The 22,653-nt window shown below is 42.1% G+C and overlaps 1 protein-coding gene across 2 annotated transcripts in view; it reads right to left on the bottom strand.

Moving 5' to 3' along the window:
- fndc3a (fibronectin type III domain containing 3A) overlaps nucleotides 1-22,653 on the bottom strand; it is a 60,616-nt gene that overhangs the window by 12,267 nt on the left and 25,696 nt on the right. For both annotated transcript variants that reach the window (XM_034207103.1, XM_034207104.1), the window contains 14 exons: nucleotides 12,912-12,988; nucleotides 12,566-12,812; nucleotides 11,443-11,742; nucleotides 9,542-9,600; nucleotides 8,192-8,358; nucleotides 8,036-8,095; nucleotides 7,813-7,951; nucleotides 6,238-6,291; nucleotides 6,027-6,151; nucleotides 5,669-5,843; nucleotides 4,247-4,333; nucleotides 2,355-2,493; nucleotides 1,187-1,255; nucleotides 955-1,073 (listed from right to left, as the gene is read on the bottom strand). In XM_034207103.1, coding sequence (XP_034062994.1) covers nucleotides 955-1,073; nucleotides 1,187-1,255; nucleotides 2,355-2,493; nucleotides 4,247-4,333; nucleotides 5,669-5,843; nucleotides 6,027-6,151; nucleotides 6,238-6,291; nucleotides 7,813-7,951; nucleotides 8,036-8,095; nucleotides 8,192-8,358; nucleotides 9,542-9,600; nucleotides 11,443-11,742; nucleotides 12,566-12,812; nucleotides 12,912-12,988 — 1,817 coding nt within the window. The remainder of the gene's footprint in view (nucleotides 1-954; nucleotides 1,074-1,186; nucleotides 1,256-2,354; nucleotides 2,494-4,246; nucleotides 4,334-5,668; nucleotides 5,844-6,026; nucleotides 6,152-6,237; nucleotides 6,292-7,812; nucleotides 7,952-8,035; nucleotides 8,096-8,191; nucleotides 8,359-9,541; nucleotides 9,601-11,442; nucleotides 11,743-12,565; nucleotides 12,813-12,911; nucleotides 12,989-22,653) is intronic.

Below are 22,653 nucleotides of genomic sequence, written 5' to 3'. Positions count from 1 at the left end.
ACAGATTGTTATTTTCACTATCTTATCTGCTATAGCAGGCCAAAAAGGAGACAACTGTGAATGCATCGTTCAAGGGAAAACAGCATTCAAAGAAATACAATGTATTATTTTCAAAGCCAGATTGTTTGGTAAGCGTAAACAAATAATAAGATAAGGTTTTTCAGACTTCAACTTGTGTGACAAAAGGAAAACATGTGAGTGTTATGTCACATTGTACTGCACCAAAAAGCAGGATCTCGCCCCCATGAGTCACGTTTCTTTACAAGGCCCATCGTGAATAAATGCATGCACTAATAGCTGATGAAGGAATTAATGAAGAGTGTCTGTGAACTGAACTAATTAGGAAAAACATCCTCTGACACATGTAGGGAGGGTTAATCAATTAGCGGGCTTTGTCTTGTTCTTACACACCAGGAAGCATAGTCTAATCTCCAAACACAGGACACTGGCTGAATGACAATTTCCTATTAAAAGTCACCATAAATAGAGTGCATTATCTAGAATTATTCATGTTAAATGTATCAGATCAACCATGGGATGGCTTCCTGCCCTGACAATTACAGTGTATGCAACAGCTGAGAAATGTATCAATAATTAAATAGCCAATAAAAAAAAAAACAGTGCACACACTTCGGGTTTCAAACAATGCATAAATACATCGTCGTTAACAGCAGTAGCCATAACTCTTGTTTGTTTGTTTACATAATGTACATGGAGTGATCATGCTTTGTAATTTTAAATTAGAGGTAATTAAATCTGCATCACAGATTCTTGTTTTAATGAATTGTTGTCACTTGTATACGAGTATCGTTTGAAAAAAGCCAGAGCAACATGTGACTCTTTTCTACCTGCGGTCAAAGAAAGTCGTAACTGATCAGCAAACTCTGAGAATTCCTGTGGCAAAACACAAGGTCGCGACTGTGTGTGCACGTGTGCTGATGCTGAATGACTCACCGGGCTCTGCCCTCCCTCGCTCATGCAGTAAACTCGGGTCTGGTAGGAGCAGCCCGGCTTCAAGCCTTCACACACATGCTCCACAGCTGGCCCCGAGTACATCAGCTCCCACGAAAGGCCTAAATATAAACACATTGCAAATACATTCAATTATTTAAATAAACTCATGTTTTAAAAACATCATTTCAACTTAAATGCTTAAACACTTTTATGATCACCCTTTGCAACTTACCGCTTAAGCCCTCAGACAGCTCCACGACATACTTAGTGATTTCTGCTCCGCCGCTTTCTTTCGGGGGTTCTACATTGCAAAGACAGATTGTTATAGAGCTGCCGTGAACTAAGGACATAAAAGAGGAACTTGCTTCATCATATAAGAAAGACATAATTACATCGTTGCTTTTTCAAACCTTAATTTTCTTTAAAACCACATTTTGTTGGAAACAGAGAAATGGCTGCGAAATATCAACGCTAACATGCTATTTAGTATGCTAATATAGTAGGACATTTTTTTATTTATTTTTTTATAAACCTCTAGTAACCAATAGTACTCAAATTGCATACTATTCCCAGTGAAATATTACAGTATGCAAATACTGGACACTACACTGGCATTTATATCCCATAATGCAATAGTGACGAAAACGTTCATATCAGTCAATGGCAGACAGTGAGTAAAGGCATCATGACTTTATTTTACATAAGGTTTTTATTTTATTTGTTATTATGTACATTAAGAGTTTTGAAATAAAGATTAAGTATTTTTAAAAAGACAGCCACAGGGGAGCTCTTGTCGAGATACACAACAAGTGTGCCTGTTTGCATATTCTAACAGATGATGTATTCCTATGGATGTGAAGAAAAACAAAAACTGTGGTTTATTATGCCTGCTTTTGGCTACTGCAGGTAACGGTATGGTTGAGATTAACTTGGGTTTCCATGGATACATGTCTCCAACCCTATAAGGATGCTCTCAGGAAGTCACTTCATAATCACACTTCATTGTGTCCAAAATGATGAAAACCTCCGTTTATTTACACAGAAGTAGGCTATACGATTGAGTATGTGGTGCCTGGTATGCTATTTCAGATGCAGCAAATCTTTTCAGAGCTGCAGACGCTGTGTTTTATTTATTTTTCATTCTAAAAACTGGAAGCAGTAGAGCAGTGAGTGATGCATTTGTCCAGTGAGGTGAACAGGAAGGATTCATGCTGATGTCTAAATGAAGGAGAGGACCGTCAGTCATGTACTGTACAGACTACTAGGAATGTCTTCCGTCTCTAGAAGATGCATATATTTGGAGGCAGAGCTGAATGAGAAAAATTAAATAGTAGACTGGCCTTGTCAGGCTGTTAAACACATGAAAGACTGAGGAGTAAGGCAAGGAGAAAAATAGTTACCCCAGGTCATCTTGAAGCTGTTGGGCATGACTCTGCCTCTGATGACAGGCCTGCAGGGGCTGCCAGGTCTGTCTGGGTTAGTGATGAACTCCACCACTGGGCTGGGGTTACTTTTCCCCTCTGAGTTGTATGCTGCCACCTAGAGAAAGTGCAAGAAACAGTGAAGAGTCATAACATTAAAGGGGCCCTATTATGCTCATTTTCAGGTTGCATAATTATAATGCCGCTACTTTTACATGTTTACATGCTTTCATGTTCAAAAAGCTCTTTATTTTTCTCATACTGCCTGTATACTGCAGCACCTCTTTTCACCCTCTGTCTGAAACCAGAGCCCAGTCTGCTCTGTTGTGATTGTTTAACTGCTAAGAGATGTCCCACCCCTTAGCCACAGCGCTAGCCAATAGAAGCGCAAGTGTTACATAGTGATGTCACTATGTTGCTTAATTTAACCAAGGACAACAGAGGCATTTCAGACGGGGTGGGGGGTGGTGACTGTGTGTGGGAGGGAACATTTTGGGATTTAAGCCTTTGTAAAAAAAAGCATCAAAAAGCATAATAGAGCTACGTTAGTGGGAACTTACTTTCGGTACATTTCCTGATATATACCAAGCGTCTCTACCTGCAACTAAAATGGACCTAGTGTTACGGCTGGAGGGCAAGGTACACAGGACCCAAATGCAGAATATTGTTTGAAAACCAAAATACTTTTATTGCGGAACTAGGCCAGGCAAATAAGGCAAGGCAAAACGTAGAAATCCCTCAGAACAAAATCCTTCCAGCAACATCAAGAAGCTCACAAAGACTAACCGAAAAAGCAGTACCTAAATGCACACAGGACTAATCAAACAAACAAAACATAGGTGAGGAGGGAGGAGAAAACACAGGGGCACAAGGTGAACACAATCGGGTAATCAGGCAGGAGGGAACAGAGACAGGAAGCAACAGACAAGACGGGGGGGGGGGGGTGAACACTTTTCAAACTAAAACAGGAAAACAAAGACTGATCTAGACAGGAGGACAAAATAAAACAGACAGATCGTGACACCTAGACAAAAACCATCTTATTAAAAAGATTCACCTACTTAAATCAACTTATCAAGACTCCACAAGCTTTGCACTTAGAATAAAAAAACATGAGGCAAAAAGCTTTGTGCCATTTGCATTTCAGTGCAATAATACAGAAATCTCTGAGAGCCTGCTGAGTACAGCTCATCCAAAAAGTGCACCAAGACAAACCTGCACAGCAGCAGCCCCCGCTCACACTGCGCAGCTGGGTAATTGGAAATGAGGGAGGAAGAGGAGTCTTGAGAGTGACTAATGAACGTTTCTATCACTTGGGCATATGGTGGTTGTGTTTGGGAACAACAACACCCTTCTGACAATGTAATGATTAGGAATTCTGTGGGGCTGCTTTCTGCTTTTCCCAACATCTGTGGTGCCCAGACGCTGCACACAGGCAATACAACATATGACTTTTTCCTTTTGGGATTCCTCTTCTATCATTGAGTCAACGGAAGGACTCTGAGTAAGCGACTTATTTTATGGATATACTCAATAGAGAAATACAGTGACATGGAGAGAAAGTCACTTGTAAGTCCATTGGTCACTTTACTGCCAGCCAAAAAGCCTTTTGCTGAAACACTTTGTTTGACCATTTTCTCACTGGGGGCCCCGCATGTGATGAGCAGCAGATTCCTCCTGTTGATGCTGTCAGATGCCCACCGCCCTGCTGGCAGAATACTGCAAATTGATGAGTCATAGGGCCACTGTGGGCCTCAGCACCCCCCACTGCCTGAAGCCTGTCCCCTCCACAGTAACACACTCCACACGGCAGCCTACATTAAACCTGCGGATCACCAGCTTTGACTGAAAACATCACAGGACCCTCTTACCCTGAACTTGTACTTGGTACTTCTGTGGAGATTCTTGACGGTGCAGGAGAGCTCGTCTCCGTCGTAGCTTGGCTGGAAGCCATATCCCTGAGACACAGACAGACGGCAGAGAGAGGAGGAAAACAACCAAGTGAGCTATGACTTACAAGACAACCATTGTAGCACAGGAAATAAAGTGGTGTGCAGCAGACAAATAGCTACAGGGGAGAGGGGAAGGTTTGTGTGTTTTCCCTGGCAGGCAGCGTGTCTGCAGGTAGCTTCTTGAGGCGGACACAGGGGACAGTAGCAGTGAGATCTTCCACTTAAATCAGACAGAAGAGTGTCTTCAAAGTATTTTTCAAAATCAAAAACCTGTCTTTTTATTATAACATTATTAATTTGTTGTTGTATTGTGACAAGATTATTCAGATTTCTACAGTTTTTTTCTGATCTTGTCTTGTCAAGCACTTTCGGGGCAGGACATGTGCATACAAAAAAGTTATTATTAATTTCACACACATTGCAGAAAAAGTTAATTTGATTTCCCTTGGCTGGGTTGAAATGAAAAGCACCAACAAAAACAACAAGCTGCTCAACAGAGATGCACAACAACCAGGAAAATGGATGTACAAATCCAAGTAAACATTGTCTAAATGGATTATAAATGTAAAAAATGGCATACATACACTAAGAAAATCAACAAAAGGCGAGAAAGAAATGTCGCCATACTCCCTCTCTGTCTCTTGCTTTCTCTTTCTCGATTTCTCATCAGAATTTGATAAGATTCAAATCTTACGTGATAAGTTTGAGTAAAATGGTTTTGCCTAGACAAGATAAACATAAATGTTCACTATAATCAGATAAATAAACCAAGATGACTCAAGATAAGTTTGACTCAATAAGATAAATAGGCATTTGACATAGTACATTAACAAAAATGCTGACAGAATTACCTCGTACACACAAGGAAAAAAAATAAATGCACTTCATTGCTGTACTAAAGTGTTTGGACAGCTAAGCCTCACCACCCTTCATTCAAAATGGTGTGCTAAACATTTCCTATTACTGCCACTAATTACAAGCAGGCAATTCAGCCTTACTAATAACAAATAAGGTGCATCCAGGTGTGCACACTCTTCTATGGTTTAATTAATTCGGTGAAGTTTGCTGAGCATGCATGGTTGTCCTTGAAGTGCCTCGCTGAAGTCTCACACATTTACACTCACACCTGGGAGGTGATCTGTGGAAGCACTACCTTTTACTGCGAGCAAACAGAGCAACTTTATTTCATGCTGTCTGAGTGCAATGCTGCAATCTAAGAAGTCTGCAGCATCTCACAATTTGTCTTAAATCTTACATAAAAAACTCACTATCAATCTCAGATAAGCAGACGTTTCCATTTTTTTTTTAAAAAGAAGAAAAAAAAAAGAGTGAGAGACATACCGAGCCTTCCTCCTCCATCTCCAAAACATAGTAGATGTCATCCTCCTTGGGAGAGCTAGTGGGCCTCTGCCACTTCATACACAGCCAGGTCACCCCTGCCATCTCCAGCTCTGGAGGGAAGGGTGGTAATGGCACACTGCATGAGGTGAACAGGTCCACCACTTCACTGAACTCGCTGGGGAGGACAGAGAGAGACAGAGGGCGGGAGACAATGGGAGAGAGAGACAGGAGAAACAGAGTGAGAGACACACATGCACACACAGATGGCGACAGTGAATGGAAGAAACAGTAACATAAAAACGGACAACAAGGGAGGGCACCATACAGGCAATAATTGAGCATCATCTGGTGTGCCTACCTTGCACCCATGTCATTCTTAGCTGCAAGGCGGAAGGAGTATCTTGAAGCCGGGGAGAGCTTGGTCACTCTGTACTGCTTCTGAGGTCCATAGTAGCACTGCTCGTAGATGCCAGTGCCCTTCCCCTGCAGAGAACAGCATGATTAGCTTTAAGGACAAGTGACTTCATCTACATCTCCGAAGCACATACAACAGGTGTCAAACGTTTTACCTCATCCCATTGAAGAACGTAGTTTTGGATTTTGGAACCGTTGTCACATGGAGGCTGTAGATAGACAATGCATAGTTTGGTTAAATATAGAGATTATATTGAAGACGTACACGTAGAAAATACACACCAATGCCACGTTTGTCCCCCTTTGATGAATGCATTTCTTTAATTTACACTATGACCCAATATCCTCGTCAATATGCTTTTATTCAACAAGTAAGTCAATGACGAGACAGCAACAAAGACATTAAAGAGGACATATTCTGCTCATTTTCAGGTTCATGTTTGTATTTTGTCTTTATTTCTCTTATACTGCTGCAGCACCTCTTTTCACCCTGAAACCAGAGCCCAGTCTGCTCTGATTGGCTAGCTAGCCAGCTCTGTTGTGATTGGTCAACCGCTTAAAGATGTCCCAGCCCTTAGCCTATCATGTAATGTGTTGGAGCGCTAGCCAATAGAAGCGCAGGTGTTACATAGTGATGTCCCTTTGTTACAGAACTAAACAAAGGAGTCTAATGGAGGCAGAGGGTGTGGCAAAGAGACTTTGGGATTTTAGTCTTTGCAGACCATTTACATGCACACAAACCTATATAACACACTACAGGCAAAGACCATAATAGGGCCTCTTTAAACATTAACACTAAGAAAATCAACAAAAGGCGAGAAAGAAATGTCGCCATACTCCCTCTCTGTCTCTCCCTCTTGCTTTCTCTTTTTCGATTTCTCATCAGAATTTGATAAGATTCAAATCTTACGTGATAAGTTTGAGTAAAATGGTTTTGCCTAGACAAGATAAACGTAAATGTTCACTATAATCAGATAAATAAAACAAGATGACTCAAGATAAGTTTGACTCAATAAGATAAATAGGCATTTGACATAGTACATTAACAAAAATGCTGACATAATTACCTCGTACACACAAGGAAAACAAATAAATGCACTTCATTGCTGTACTAAAGTGTTTGGACAGCTAAGCCTCACCACCCTTCATTCAAAATTGTGTGCTAAACATTTCCTATTACTGCCACTAATTACAAGCAGGCAATTCAGCCTTACTAATAACAAATAAGGTGCATCCAGGTGTGCACACTCTTCTATGGTTTAATTAATTCGGTGAAGTTTGCTGAGCATGCATGGTTGTCCTTGAAGTGCCTCGCTGAAGTCTCACACATTTACACTCACACCTGGGAGGTGATCTGTGGAAGCACTACCTTTTACTGCGAGCAAACAGAGCAACTTAAATGAAGCTACAGAAGGTAAAGTTGAGGAAGAGGGGATTATTTCTGAATCACTTTATTTCACTTACTTTCCCCCTGCAAGTGTGTGGATGTTGACTTGGTGGTGGTTTTGTAAAACACTCAAAATCTCTAATCATATGGCTACTTAGGATGACATGTATATGTGTGTGGCAGGAATCACACATCTAAAAAGGAGCTTTATTGCCACACCAAGATATTATTATTGTTCTCTAAAGATCCCATGGTCTAAATGTTTGGCCCATCTGTTTCTTGCTTCCCCTGAAACTGTGGTTCTAAATCCCCGCTCCATCAATCATTTCCGACTTGTTATCACCTTCCACTGGAGTACGAGTGTGTTCTTGGTCCCACTGGCCTTCCTGGGAGCATTGGGAAGATCCGGCTCTGAGCTCAGAGTGGTGAAGTTCACAGCCTCCGACGGGCTTCCCTGTAAACAGTTACACATGGCCTGGACCCTGAGGAGAGATGGACAAAGTGTTTACAAACTGTTCCCCCGTGCACTGTAGTTCAAACAAAAGCAGGCAGAGGGTTAGGCCAACCTGACATGATAGTCTGTTGCTGGTCGAAGGTCTTCTAAAGTAGCACTTATTTCTTCCCCGCTGCAACAAAAGCAAAACAGAAATATGTTTTATTCAGCGTTGTAAAACCTTGTGTGAGAATTGGGAATGTTGTAGCATCCTGCTGCTAGTGCTCACCAGTACATGCTGTTGTATTTTCCATCTTTGCCGCTAAATGAGATGGAGACCTCATAGCTGAGGGGCTCCGTGGGGCTGCAGTCGTCCTCCACACTGCCGTTGTCACTCTCTGGCCTGGCGGGCGCACTCCAGCTCACAACCACTCCTCTGCCCTGGATGTCTGACACCTATCATATCATGAAAGACAGATGTGAGTCTTGATAACACCATCAAACCTACACAACAAATGCTTTTAGTACTCAAACCACGACACCTGCCACATCCTCAAATACACTCTTTTACAAAACTGTTACTTCCTCTACCAAAGTGAAAAGAGGGTCATGTCAGACCTGTGTAAACTATTCAAGAGAATGTATTCACATAACTTGTTAGAGAACAACTCATTAAAACATTATAGGCCGATGCCATTTTGGGAAAAGGTTTCAGGCGCTTGGCAGGGAACCCTAAGATTTGTCATTCTGTTTCGAGGGGATTTATAAATAGCCTGAGCTAAACAGCAGGGAGGATTCATATGAAGAAGCACTCAATCAGGTCAAGTCTGTATCTAGCTTACTCCTAGACTTGTTTTGCTACTTTTACAAGCAGAACTTAGCGACAGTGTATGACATCTTATATGGAGGTCAAGGAAGCTCTATTTCTCCCAACCAGCTGCTCTTAAAACAGCTATTCAACTCTTTATGTATCCACATGTCTGCTGAAAGCCCAGAACTCTAAACCAGGGTTTGCAAGGAGAATTTCACTGAAGAGAAAAGGACTTTAGCATCCACGTATATTTCTATCTGATTATTTCCTTTAGTTCAATGTAATTGTGTATTTAACCTATATTTTTCCAGGGATTCTGCTATTGAGATTTATAATCACTTTAACAAGGGAGTCTGGGCCAAGAAAAGCAGCATAAGGTTTCACATAAATGAAGAAACAAACTTGAAAACCAGCAAAGCAGTAAAAAAAACAACAACCATAATGTCATTCTATATGTGTGGTGTAATTTAAAGTGTTGTCTACAATCCACCAAGCATGGTGCCATGAGGATGGGATGGCTTGGTAATTGTTTAGTTAAAAATCCTGCGAAGAAGATCTCAAGCTTTGATTAACTGTTAGCGGAATTGTTTGCTGCCACATTTGGGAATATACATCCCCACATGGATGCTAGTCAGCAGGTCTAACTCCATTAGGAAGATGTCAGCAAGAATTCATCATGGATGTTAATAGAATGTTTAATGATGCAACACATTTGCATCATTAAAGGGTTTCTTATAAACACAGCGCTAATAGAGTCACAGAAAATCATGCAAATTGCATTAAGATGAAGAAAAACAATAAACTAAGAAAGCAGAACTGAATACTAACCACTGGTGTACTGATGGTACTCAGGAGCGCTTGCAGGGCTTGAGCTTCCTCATCCAGCTCTGAGGAGAGAAAAACATGTAAATATGGTTAGAAAACACCTCCATCTTAATAAAATCAATATGAAATTAGGATTCACGAAGGATTGTGGCAAATGAAGTGCATGTTTTGAACAAGAAATTGATATACCGACTTATTCTTGTTAATGGAAATGTAAAATCTATCTTGCTATTGTAAAATGTCATGCCAAAACGTCATGTCTGTGTGCTTCTAAGACAGTGTAGTCACAGGTTTAACTGCACACCATCTATCCATAATGTTAACTGGTGGTATAACTTTTGTTTGATAATCACTTTTGAAGAGGAAATGTAACGTTTAAGTGTCAGTCGTTAAACTTCAAAGCTCTCAAAATGGGTTCATAAATTCAAAATTACACATCAGTATGGTCATGGTGTTTCTCTCAGAAGCCTCATCAGAATCAAATTCAATGCAGTTAAAATAAATGATGCAATCATGAGTGGGTTGCTGCCAGTCATAGTCATTTCCATGTTCACAGAGTAGTTCATCGCTAATTATGTACATTTGTTTGGCCATCTCTGATAGGATGCAATCGCTGTACTTTAAAGTGGACCTATCATGCTATTTTTAGGCAATAGCATAGGTCAGATATATACAAAATATATAAAAAACATGTCTAGGAAGTGTTTTGCTCCAAAAAACAGATCACCCATTCTAGCCATGCCTCATATCCCTCTATTTCACTTCCTGTTTCAAAAGTGCTGATTTTGGGTATAAAGCTTTATAAAAAAATTAAAAAAAAATTTAAAAAAAGGAGGGGGCTGAGCTCATGCGGGACATGCTACCTGCAGATACTGCGGTGATGAAACGCCATATCATGGATTATCAAGGATTATGTCTGAAACAGTATGGAGGTCAAAGGCTCACCACAAGGTGAGTTCCTTTTTATTTCCTGCTTCTGAGTGTTAGCGATGCTAATGTAAACACCGACCATATTACGTCCAAAACAGTCGGGCATTGTTTCTGATAGCAACGTTTCTGATTGGGCCGTGGTGTAAAGCCAGCCTACATTTCCGATATTACATCATATCGGATGCAAATCTGGATCAGCTCCGTTGTAGCCCCGTTTTTAGAGATTTGGGTACGGAGGAAAAGAGAGAGGGTTTTATTTTCTGACGCTGCGTGAGTTTCCCCGACACACCGGGGACAAATATTTATGTATAAAAGACATCAAAAAGTGCATTTTGCATGATAGGTCCCCTTTAACTTTTAAAAGTAAAATAAAATGACAGAATTATTTGAAAACATCCTACATTGTCGAGGCTGTTTGGGCAGGCTGTTTTAGGCATTTTTATTTTCCACTAAATCTCAGCAAGTATGTAAGCCCTATTGAGCGAGTTATAGAGATGAACCATTTTGCCAGCCTGAACCAATTTAATGGGAGTCTTTTTTTTTCTTTCCGCAAGGCAAACTGACTCCAAGGAACACACACTGTCCTGGCAATTTTCGCCGTAAATTTGCAAGATTAATAATTCCTGTGCTTAAATTTGTTTTAGAAACCATGGAAGATTAAGTGTATTCTATTAAAAAAGATAACGTACTATTTAGAGATACTTGTATAACTTTGGTTTTGGCCGACATTAACCCCGTACAAATATTTGTTCACCTTCCATGCAGGGATTCCATAACATTCATGAGGCCATAAGATGAAATAATGTTTCATGAAATGTTGTGTTGCTGTTCCCTCACTGCCACCAACTGCAGCAGCTAAGGAGGCACAATGTCAGCGCCAACACAACACACTATTAATATCCGGGAAATGCTTTGAACATTGTGCGTCAGCCTAGTTTTAAACCTAAAAAACATCTTCCCTTTCACTTCCTTACCTCCTGACTCTCCATGTCTCCCCCTGCCTCTCTGTTTGTCGGGCCCGGCCACTGCATGGCTGAGCGGTCCCTGCTCCGCCTCCAGCGCTTTCCCTCCGACGCCGTTGTGAATGTCCACGGTCAGGGGGCTGCTGCGAGTTTTCTGCGGCGAGGAGGGAGGGCTGTCCTTGACCTGCCCTCCCCCTCCACATCCCTGACGGTCCTTCAGTTTCTTCTGCAGACGCTCGTACGTTTTGCTAGTTCTGTCGTCTCTGTGAGAAAACAGCGGGCGTCCATGTTGGGGGTGAGAATCTGAAGAGACTGAAGGACAAAAAGACAACAGTTGTGAGTTTGTACAAACACACAGGAGTAGAAAAAAGACTGATAGCCAGAGGATAAGGTCAAACCTCGCAGGTTACCAAATCCCCTTTTCCCATTTGACAAAATAACACCCTTATAACAGTAGCTTCAGTGGGAAAGGTTACAAACAGAATTCATTTCCGGAAGGAATGACACTGCAGCGGTCAGAGTCAAATATAGCAGTTCGAGCTCCGACTGACACAAGGGTGGACATGCTATATTTCTAAGTGATGTGAGTTGAAGATAATATTTAATGAATAAGAACAATAGGCATTTGGACAATTCATTTACATAAAAAACTAATTAATATGGAGACACCAGACTCCAGTCAGACAGTGGTAATTTTACCTCGCTGATCACCGTAAAAAAACAGAACTCATGAGAAACACAATTTAAAAAAATCAAAATCGTCTTGGTTTAGTCTTTTCCACAAACAATCATAAACTCTGGTTTGACAGTTTAAAGTGAAATGGATAAGTAACAGATATAAAAAATTGTTACCAACCAAATAGTTTCTACAGTTAACTAAACAGAAATGCATACTCCTCGCCAGGTTTTAGCAGATTTTTCTGTGTTTCAAAATATTTTATCAACGCACTTATTCTGTTGGGAAAGGGGTTTATAAAAAGGCATACTGAGGTAAACACTTAGATTAAGAAACTGAGATAGTAAATAAAGCCTTGATTGCATAACTCCACTGTGCAAATGAAGTGATGGGACAAATACATATAATTAAACCAAAACATTCATCAACAATAAAACAATACAGCGGGCTCCAACTCACCCTGCTCCGAGTAGATATGAGCTGGATGGTACTGGGAGATGTACTGAGAGCTCATGTCGCCCACCCCCCCTCCCATGCCCGTGTACAAGTGGGGCGGCGGGGGCATCATGGCAGGGTGTGGGATGAAGGCAGGCAGGTGGGCATGGGGTGGAGGTGGAGGGTGGTGGAGGGGGGAGTGGCCCCCTGGGTGGAACTCTGGTTGCTGGGGTAAGACCAGAACCCGCCGCACTCCGTTTTCTTCTATGATCTGAGAGGAAACACACAGAGAAGATATCATGAAGCTGCTCAGAGTTCCACAAGATGCCAATCGGCACACATTGTGCTAGAAATAGTTTAGAATGAAAACCTGTGAAACGTATCCAGGAGGCACATAGATTGGAGGCACTGAACCATTTGGAGACATCATGGGAACCTGAGCAGGACCTGCGAAGAAAGAAAAAAGGGTGAGATCAGCTTCCCTCAGGGCAAACAGCAGTTTCATTTATGGTTAATATGCTGCAAATATTAGAGCAGGGAACAAGGTATACATTTGTAGTCTGACCCAAGTCATACAAGCTTTAGCCTGGGACCCACAGCAAAAACTGTTTTCATATCAAACCAAATTGTTTATGCCAACAAATTATCTCACACACACAAACGCATAGTGATGGTTTTCGTTTGAAATGTATCGATTCCGATTCCGGTTCTGCTTGTCGATTCCGGTTCTTATCGATTCCCCGTTTCGGTTCCAAAATTGTAAAAGAAAGAGGTCAAACGTTTAGATAACAAAAATATCTTTATTCTTTTAAGTTTTAACTGACATTTTTACAAATAAAAAATATACATGCAATACAAATGTATTGCACAATAGCTGCTTTATTTTAACTGAGCTATGCCTGTGGCAAGCTATTAACAGGCATTACACTGTGCCTTGTCTTTTTCTTTTTTAGTGTAGTGGAGCCTCACTTCAGAGCATTTACCGCGACCCATCTTTGGTGTAATGAAGTGACTGAGCTCGTGAAATGTCTACGGGAGGGCGGGGGGAGCCTCGCTGCGGGGCAACTGTGGACCTCTGTCGCCTGTCAGCGCAATTTATATGATGCCGTTATTAAGGGCGGTGCCGGCCTTCAGCGTACCGAGCCGGCCGTCAACGGCCCGCTGACGACTGGCCGTTCTGTGATTCTCCAGGTCCGCCCTGTATTCCACCGGGTCACCGCGGCGCAGACGGACCCACTGGAATACAGGGTCTACCGCGTTTAGGAACCGTTAAGCAGAACCGTTAAGCAGAACCAAAATTGTGTATTTTGTATGGGTACCCGGCATTTTCTTATCGGTTCTCATCTGGAACAGAGTTTCGGTTCCCAACCCTACAAACGCATGAACGTACAATAACATAATATTAAAATCTTCATTAAATCTTAAAAAAGGTATTCATAAAGTCCCACTGAATAAAAAGATAAATTAAAATAGCAACATTATGCAAGTCTCTCTTTTTTTTTTTTTATAAATCAGACTCTTTTTTCCCTTCCTAACCATGCCAGCGAGCTATAGAACCTTTTTAAGTCACTCATATAGATAATACGTTGTATTTACCTGCAACCCAGGACAGGCGTTATAACTTCCATCTTGCAAGCTATTGCATATTACACATGGCTGATTTTTACTAGAGCCATCCATTTAGTTAAAAACCAGCCTTAATTTCCTATTGTATTAATTTCTAAACCTATGAGTTGGAAAAGGCACAGAAATGCATTTTTAAAAAGAACTGGCAAGGCATGAAGAGCACTTTATAAAAGTGCTGAGGAACAACAAAGATTCCTGCGTGGCTGTGTTGTAGGGAAAAGTGCACCGGCTTAGCTCAGCTCAGAGAAGTGACAGCTCAGCAGAAAGCCGAAGAGAGAATAAGGGAGAGGGACCACGGCGCCAAGTTTGCACATTCGCACATTTCTCCCCTTACAAACCTAAGACATAAACACTGTGGCCCCAACGCCAGATGTCATGCGGGGGAGCAAAAGAAGATCCACAACACACACTGACCTCCCGGCAGCCTGCTCGAGGAAGAGTTTTCCTTCATTTTGTCAAAGCTGGTGTAGGCAGCGAGACGGCGCTTTTAAATGAGCAGCCATATTGGACCCACGACTACAGAGGCTGGCTTTGTAATGACACACTGACACCTCCCATTTCTAACCTCTGGCCCCTCCTCCCCAGGTGCTGAAGTCCAGACTCCACCTCTCCGAGAAACAACAAGGGACTGATGATATATGGACCGTTGGCAGTTTGTTAAGCAAACCTAGTGAAAGCTAATATTGTCCAACACAACAGACCTGCAATAAATCCTACTGAGCCTTTATGAAGGTAATAAAGTTCAGTTATGGTTCAAACTGTTTTTTTTACTGGTCTTTTTATGAGGTTGAAGTTTAAGGTGTTTCTGGTTTGATTGTACTTATATTAAGTCCAACCTTAGACTAAATATTAGAAACACCTCAAGTTGTTAGAGCGATTGTATGGCATTAGTTTAGCTACAGTAGGTGAACCTAATAAACTGTACAATCACTGTGCCACTCAACAACCACATGCAGAAACAGGGTGGGTTTGCAATTAAGAGAATAGGTTTTGTTTGATACAGTTATGATACACTGCTGAAATTCTAAGCTGGCTTTCCTTACATGCTTTAATGCTGCCATGCACTGAGCATATAATAGCATTTGTTCATGAAAAGAGCAGCAGGTGAAAGGTGCTTTTTGTTGTGCGAACCAGAAAACCTTCAATACATTTCAAGGTAAGTAGCATATTTTACTACACTGCTGCCCTTTCGTAGTTGCTCACTAGATTTGTGGTACGGTAGTTTTTCGAATTGTGTTAACAGTGCTGATCAGAAATGCTGTCATTATAATGTAACGCAGCCCATTATTAGTATTTGTAAGGAGCAGTTAATTTATGGTTACTTTTGTATGAAGTGTGTCTGTATAAATATATGTATATACTGAATATACAACTAAGCCGGCAAGTCCTACTCCCGTTCCTATAAAAGGTTAACACAAATGTATGACAGTTTAACTTTTCAGTCTGTGCACATATTTTATATTTGTAATGTTAAAGGCCCCTTAAGCCCCAGTCACACTGTCCCGAAATTGACACCCGATGGACACACGAATATGGAATTGTGAATTTCGCACGAAGATGGCCCCGAACCACACTCGAAGGCAACATTTACATTACATTTAAGACATACAACTGCAATGAAAGTACCAAAAACAATTATGTTACAGTACTATGATACTGTACTGATATCTTCAGACTTTGTTCTTTACTTTATCCGTCTTTATATGTAGAAAATATTACGTTTTCTCCGTAATGTTGTTTCCATAACAACAACAACTTCTGTCAACTCTCCTTCAAAATAATATATTATATCCTTTTTAGTTTCACAGAACACAAATTGGGTTATTTACATAATATGTTTACATGATTTTGTTGTGCAATAAAACAACCCGATGGACACACGATAAAGGAAATGTTCAAATTCGGCTGTGATCGTAGCAACATCGGGCCATTCGTGAGGGCATCTTAAGCCATTGTATGACCGCCGGTGGAGTTTCTCAGGCTCCGGCAGCAACTTCGTGAGCGGTGGCAAAATCTTTGGCATGCCAAAAAATAGCCGAAGGACCTTGCGAAGGTTCATTTTCGTGTTGAATTCGTGTGTCAATTTTGCCCTTCGTAAGCATCTTGTTATCATCGGTGCCATCGGGCATTCGCCCCGATCAGAGTGAGGGCGAATGCACCGATGATAACACGAAGATGACACGATTTGACAAGATGCCCTCACGAGTGCCTTACGAAGTTGCCGCTCACGAAGTTGCTGCCGGAGCCTGAGAAACTCCACCGGCGGTCATACGATGGCTTAGATGCCCTCACGAATGGCCCGATGTTGCTACGATCACAGCCGAATTTGAACATTTCCTTTATTGTGTGTCCATCGGGTGTCAATTTCGGGACAGTGTGACAGGGCCTTTAGGGACAGGCATTGAAAAAGCAGTATACATGCTTTTAGACATTCCTCTAGATATTTTTGTGCATTTCTTTATATTGCATGTATCCCTTTTCATGAATATAACAAACAAATGGAATCACAAAAAACAGGTTTAATGTGTATAATGCATGTAAAGGGTTTGTGATCAGATCTGCTCCTAAGATCCCAATAGGGTTTCATGAAGGAACTGAACCATTTGTCCAGAAAACATACTGACCAACAAACACCCAAACCGAACAGAAGCACTTCTTTCCACTGTTCTCTTCACTCTACTGCCAGACAGGCAGCCTCACCATTTATTACTTTATGTTGGTTTAAACGATCTTAAAATAAAATAGATATGGTGCCTTGGTCTACCTGTCATAAACTTCATTGGAAAAGACAGATAGCAGATAGAGCTATTATTCTGGTATCAAAAGGGCAGAACGCTTTGAAGCCCCTCTACTGAGCCACACACTGATAGGTGGAGAAGTGACTCACTGCCTCAGTCAGAACAAAAGGTGGGCAAGGACAAAACCTCAATTCAGGGAGCATGGGAGCGCTCAGCCTGATGAAGGCAGTCACACTGGCTCAGCCCTCATTGATTTCAGATTACAATATCATTTGAGTGGGAGTTCAAAGTGTCGTACGGTTAACTCTACTCCCTTTTAAGACTAATAAATGATGTTGTGCATATGCCAAGTGCCGGCGTGCACCTGCGTGATGACTTATTGAGGCAATTTAAGTTAGTGCCGCCAATGCAGACTAACTGGAAAACTGATTAAACACATTAGCATTCAATATGCCATTGTTTATCCACCCTATGTGTGCACTGACTTCAAGAGTGAAGGGAGGAGACGACCAGCAGAAAGCCTAGGGTGAGGGAGCCACACACAAGGAGAGGAGAGGTAGGTTGGTGTGTGTGTGTGTGTGTGTGTGTGTGTGTGTGTTGAGTGGGGGGGGGAAACACCCACTCTTTTACATCAGACTGACGCACGAGGGCTGACAGAGATCCGATAGAAAAGGCCACATCCCCCTTCCATCCCCCTTCCCTTCCCTCCCCCCCCCCCCCCCCCCGAGTCAACCAGAGCATTGGTTATGCTGACGTGGCCGTGGAGTGCCAGCCTTCCAGAGGAAGCAGCCACGGGAAAGAACATCAGTCCTACCTCAACAAAACGGCAGGCTGCCATTGGGCCAAGAATAGCCACAAACAAGCTACCCGTTCTGGCAGTGTAAACAGAGGCTTGGCACTTTGAGAAAACCCATCACCTCCCGTCCAACATCCAATAACCCGGCTTCACCACCACGCCTCTCGGGTAAAGCCAGGATCAACTGGTGCTGGGAAGCTGCCAGAGATGGATAATTGATCCATTTGGGTAAAAGAGCCCAAGCGGAGACCTATTTAAGGCCAGGTGCATGTGCGTGCACACACATACACAGAGGCGCAGGGTGGTAAGACCAATTGGAGCACCCGCCTGCTCAATTTGGTCTAAAAATTGATAGATATAACAACAAACAAAGTGGGACTTTGCGCAGGTCTAATAAGGCATACTGAAAACCGACTTGGGAGGCGTAACAATCCAAGCGATCCTTCAAGTTTAATCGGATGTGCCAATGAACCATCAATTAGATGTAGAGTCAAATAAAGCACACAAACTAGATGGAAGGAAAAACAAGGGTGTTCAAATCAAGAATGGCACACAGACGCAAAGAAACAAGACTGAGACAGGTAGAACAACCGATCAGTGAGAAAGAGTGGTTTCATATGGGAGCGCTCAATGAGCTCTCAATGGCAACATGATGAACTGTGAGCCTATAAAGATGGAGCGGGCCCGATTATTAATTAGAGCTAATAAATTGTCTCCATCCACAAATAAGAAGGAGAGGGAGAGAGGATAGGCAAGGGAGGCAGACTAACTGACAGAGGTTAACAATTACAGCCAAGCATTGGAAAGAGGCTAAACACTGAACTGTCAATGAAACAAAAAAGTATTCATTGCAAGATGAAACCCTAACGTTGAATCTTAGAGAAAACACTGGCAGATGGTTCTCTATGTGCATGCAATGGTACATCCTTTTTTGCAGGCAGGAAAGATCTTCCATCAATTATGAGGGTAGTTATTTTGTAATAAGGTTACATTTTATCAGAAGATTAGGAAGCCTTGGCTGCATCGGCTCATTCTAGGCAAGGCTGTTTCTTCACAACATGCTATTTATCTCTAAAACCATCCCAAATGCAGGCACATAGAGAAGGGAAGCAGGTGGGAAAAAAGAGGAAAAGGGCATTCTGTGTTGATCTGTTTGCAAACAGGAGCCGGAGGGAGGAATCTGCACAGTAAACAATGGAACAATTTACTAAAAATAGCCTCTTTTTTTGGAGTTCGTCATCTTATATTTCTGGCATTTTCATGGCTCTTACAAGGCAAATTGCCTGAATGAAGTTTACAGGAGGGGAAGGGCTCAGTAACCTTCATGCTTGTGTCTGATATATAACATCACCCTGTTGCTGATGCTTTTACCCAGAACCAGAGAAGGGCCTGAACCACATCCGGATATATTTTTTTTTATTTGGCTGTGTTAAGGATATGAGGATTCCACTCCAAAACCACTGTCTCCTGTAACAAGGAAGCTAAACTCAAACGGAATGTGGACAACTCAATATAAACTAAAAGGGCCGTGGACACGGAATCACCACGTTCGTCCGGATATCCAACCCCTGACTAAACTCAGAAGATAATGGGAGGTAGGGGTCTTTAAAAATAAAAAACATGTTTTTCTTCTTGCATCCTCTTTACCTTTCCTCCCTCCCCCTTTGCATCAACGCAGCAATGGGAGAATGAGTCACTAGCTCAATCGTTCTCCAAGCCCCTCGCTGCAGAAGCTGTGAATGAACCTCGTCTGTGTGCGTGTCGGTACGCACATGTTTGTGTGCATGTACTTGGAGTTGGGTGGGGGAGGTGGCGAGTATAAAAATAAAGTGTTACCTTGGCTAATGTGTCTAATGTTTGCGGTCGGATTGTGTGAACCATATGTGATGAGTTTTATCTGTTAGAGGGCGCTGGCTGTGAGGAAACATGCAACCACCCCAACGTGGGCTTATGAGTTCACATCTGAATGGATATGACCATGCAAGCCACTTCAATTGACTACACTGTAGAAAAAAAATAATGGAGTGAACAACTCAGTACCTGCGCCATAGCACATGCCCACTGTTTCATGATGGTTACATATCCTTGTTGCCCACTCAATAGTCACAATGTAAACTCCATGGAAGGCATTGAATACATTCAGGGGTAGCAAGTTGAGGAATATGTAGGAGGAGAGACCACGTGTCAACAGACTTAATGAAAGTTAGCATGGAGAAAAGGAAGGACATGCCTGAAAAACTGACACATTTATGTCTGAATCTTTTGTCCCTTGTGGCAAAATAACTTTTATCATGATTTAATCTAAGAATTTGGCTTTTAATGGTTTCATTTGCTTCATTCGTGTATGGTCACCTCTAAATCTGTTTTAAGTATAAGGCTCCTGAAAGTAGATGTGAGGCATTTACAGATCCTATTATTCATCCCAGAGAAAATGTGACTAATACTTTGTGGTGCAGGGGATGATTTTGCATCTTAGATGTATTTGTCTTCAAAAATAAGACTCTTCATTACGGAGGATTGCAGAACACTATCATGTACATTTTTCTTATGTGCTTGTTGAGAAATGGGACCAAGAGGTTCCCAATACTGATATGACACTGTCCAAATTACTTCCTTAGTCCATTAAAACCGTTTTCAGTCAGTTGTATATTCGTGGAACCGCCACACCTTTTTGATGTCGTATTAAGCCAGGCTCTGCGAAAATATTTCTGCTACTTTCTGAAACAAACAACCATCATTCCCACTTACCTCGTGTTGTGATTGTAAGCTGAGTTTCAGCTTCACTCTAGATGCCTTTTTTTAATCTATTCTTGTCACTTTTTATGTGTACAACCAAGTGTATTACTATGAATGTTCAGGAGAAACGTGTGATAAACCTATTTCCAAAACAGACTATACTAGTGTATTTGCACCTCTTCACCGCACAATGTCAGATGCTCAATGGTGCAAATCCTGTCTGCCCAGTTTCAGGGGCAGGCGACATGACAGCCTCAAGTCCCACTGATAGACTTGCACCATCAGGAATGAGATGAGGTATTTCACAGCTATGGCATCAGCGATAAGGGACAAGTAGGCAGATGGGCTGACTGACCAACCAGTATCTCGCAGAGGACACTGGAAAAAGGGTTACAAGTGAGCCAGGTTTATGCATTCACATACCAGCGTTCAGACACTCTCTTTAGCTCCCTGTCGTAATGCCAGGAAGGTTTTCTTGGCTTTTGCTGGATAAGGCACATCTCTATCAGACTCAATAAGCTGAGTGGAAGTAGACGGTGCTTTCAGCCTTCATCCACAGACTGAATCATCCAAAGTGATGTGAATCACCGGCAGGCTAAGTCAGATAAAGAAGTGGATCTAATCAACCCTATGGTCCTGATGCTGACTTGCCTCATCATTCACAGAGCTTATCAGGTGGAGTATCGCTTTGTGCCAGTGATACAGCCTTCAGTTGTACAGTGGCAGACGCTGAGAAAAGACAACTCGGGGAGCGCAGGGGATCGTAAGGGCACGTCCACTCACGTAAAGATCTCCTCTCATGGCAATGAGGAGAGCTAGCAGGAGAAACTAAATGGCTACTCTAGCTTTCTTCGCTAAAGGCCCGCCCTCCAAGGAAAATGACATCCATAAACTGCATTTTACAAGATTATCTTTTCATATTGAGCAGGCAGTCATGCGCTTACACGTAGAAATTACACACATCCAGCTGCTAAAAATACATCATTGAATACACAAATTGGTGTGAGACGTAGCATATCCTGTAAAATATGTGTAAACCAGATCTGGCTTTGTTACTGTGACTCACGCCGTCCCTGTCAGTACATACTAGGGTAAAAGGTGAAAGCATGCATATGCACAACAAGCACTTAAGTGAACAAGGATACTTTTTAGTTGTGGACACACAACAAACCAAACCAACCAATGTGCATACATGGCTGCACGCAAACACATACACTCTTCTTTCTTCCTCCTTGCACCGCAAGCGGTGAGTCATCCCTCTATTCGCGTCACTGAGAGATGAGTGCACCCTGTGACAGGCCAGTTAGAAGCAGTCTCACTGATCTATGTGGCACCTCTTTCCCTTTGTTTCTCCTCTGATGGAGAGACTCTGTATGCTCGCTCCCTATTAGGAAGGTTTACTCAGCTCGTAATGGGAGGGCTGGTGTGGGAGCTCAGTCAGACCGGAGCAGGGAGAAGAGCCCCTGCGTGAGGAAACTGTATGATGGCTTAAAGCCTGTGAAGGATCCTCATCTAAACCTGAATGCCTGAGGCCAATTGTCTTATCGTCATTCATATACGTCACAAGGCATAGTTTAAGGCTACAGACAAGACATACCAGTGTCTTTCCACAGTGAGACACCACTAAGCACTGGATAATACATTGGTCATTACATATATGCTAAAATGTCGAGAGCCTGCCTGCTGTAGTCACAAAGGGTAGCAATCATTGTTTCCTCACAAACCGTTATTAGGCATCCTTTATCTTTCTTTATTACATCAAATTGAAGGGAAAAAAAATGTTCAGTGAGCTCACAGAAAATGTCAATATGCAGATGTCCGTGGAGCATAACAAACAAAGCCAATCATTTTCAGATCTGTGTTTTCCCGGGCAACTACATTTTATCATAATCGTTTACAATTACTGCCCCACAGCTCTACCTCTTACTACTCCAGCTGTCTTCCGTTGACAATGTCGGCGACGTGTTGAAGCCAGACTTCATTGTTGCTGTCACAAAGCCAGCGCAATCACCAACAATTAAGGATAAGGAAATGACTGCCATGAGGACAAATAACAATGTGTAACACATCTCACTCAAACACCGCCTTACTGCCCTGACTCCTCTACCAACACACTGTAATCATACCATATGCTTGTTTTACATTATGGTAATATACAGGCACACTGATCGTTTTTTTAATCTGTCAAATTAAACAGGCAGAGCGGCTTGACAAAC

Source organism: Gymnodraco acuticeps, unplaced genomic scaffold, assembly GCF_902827175.1.
Source record: "Gymnodraco acuticeps unplaced genomic scaffold, fGymAcu1.1, whole genome shotgun sequence".
Classification (NCBI taxonomy): Eukaryota; Metazoa; Chordata; class Actinopteri; order Perciformes; family Bathydraconidae; genus Gymnodraco; species Gymnodraco acuticeps.
The sequence above is the reverse complement of the archived record's forward strand: the minus strand, read 5'-3'. Positions and strand labels throughout refer to the sequence as shown.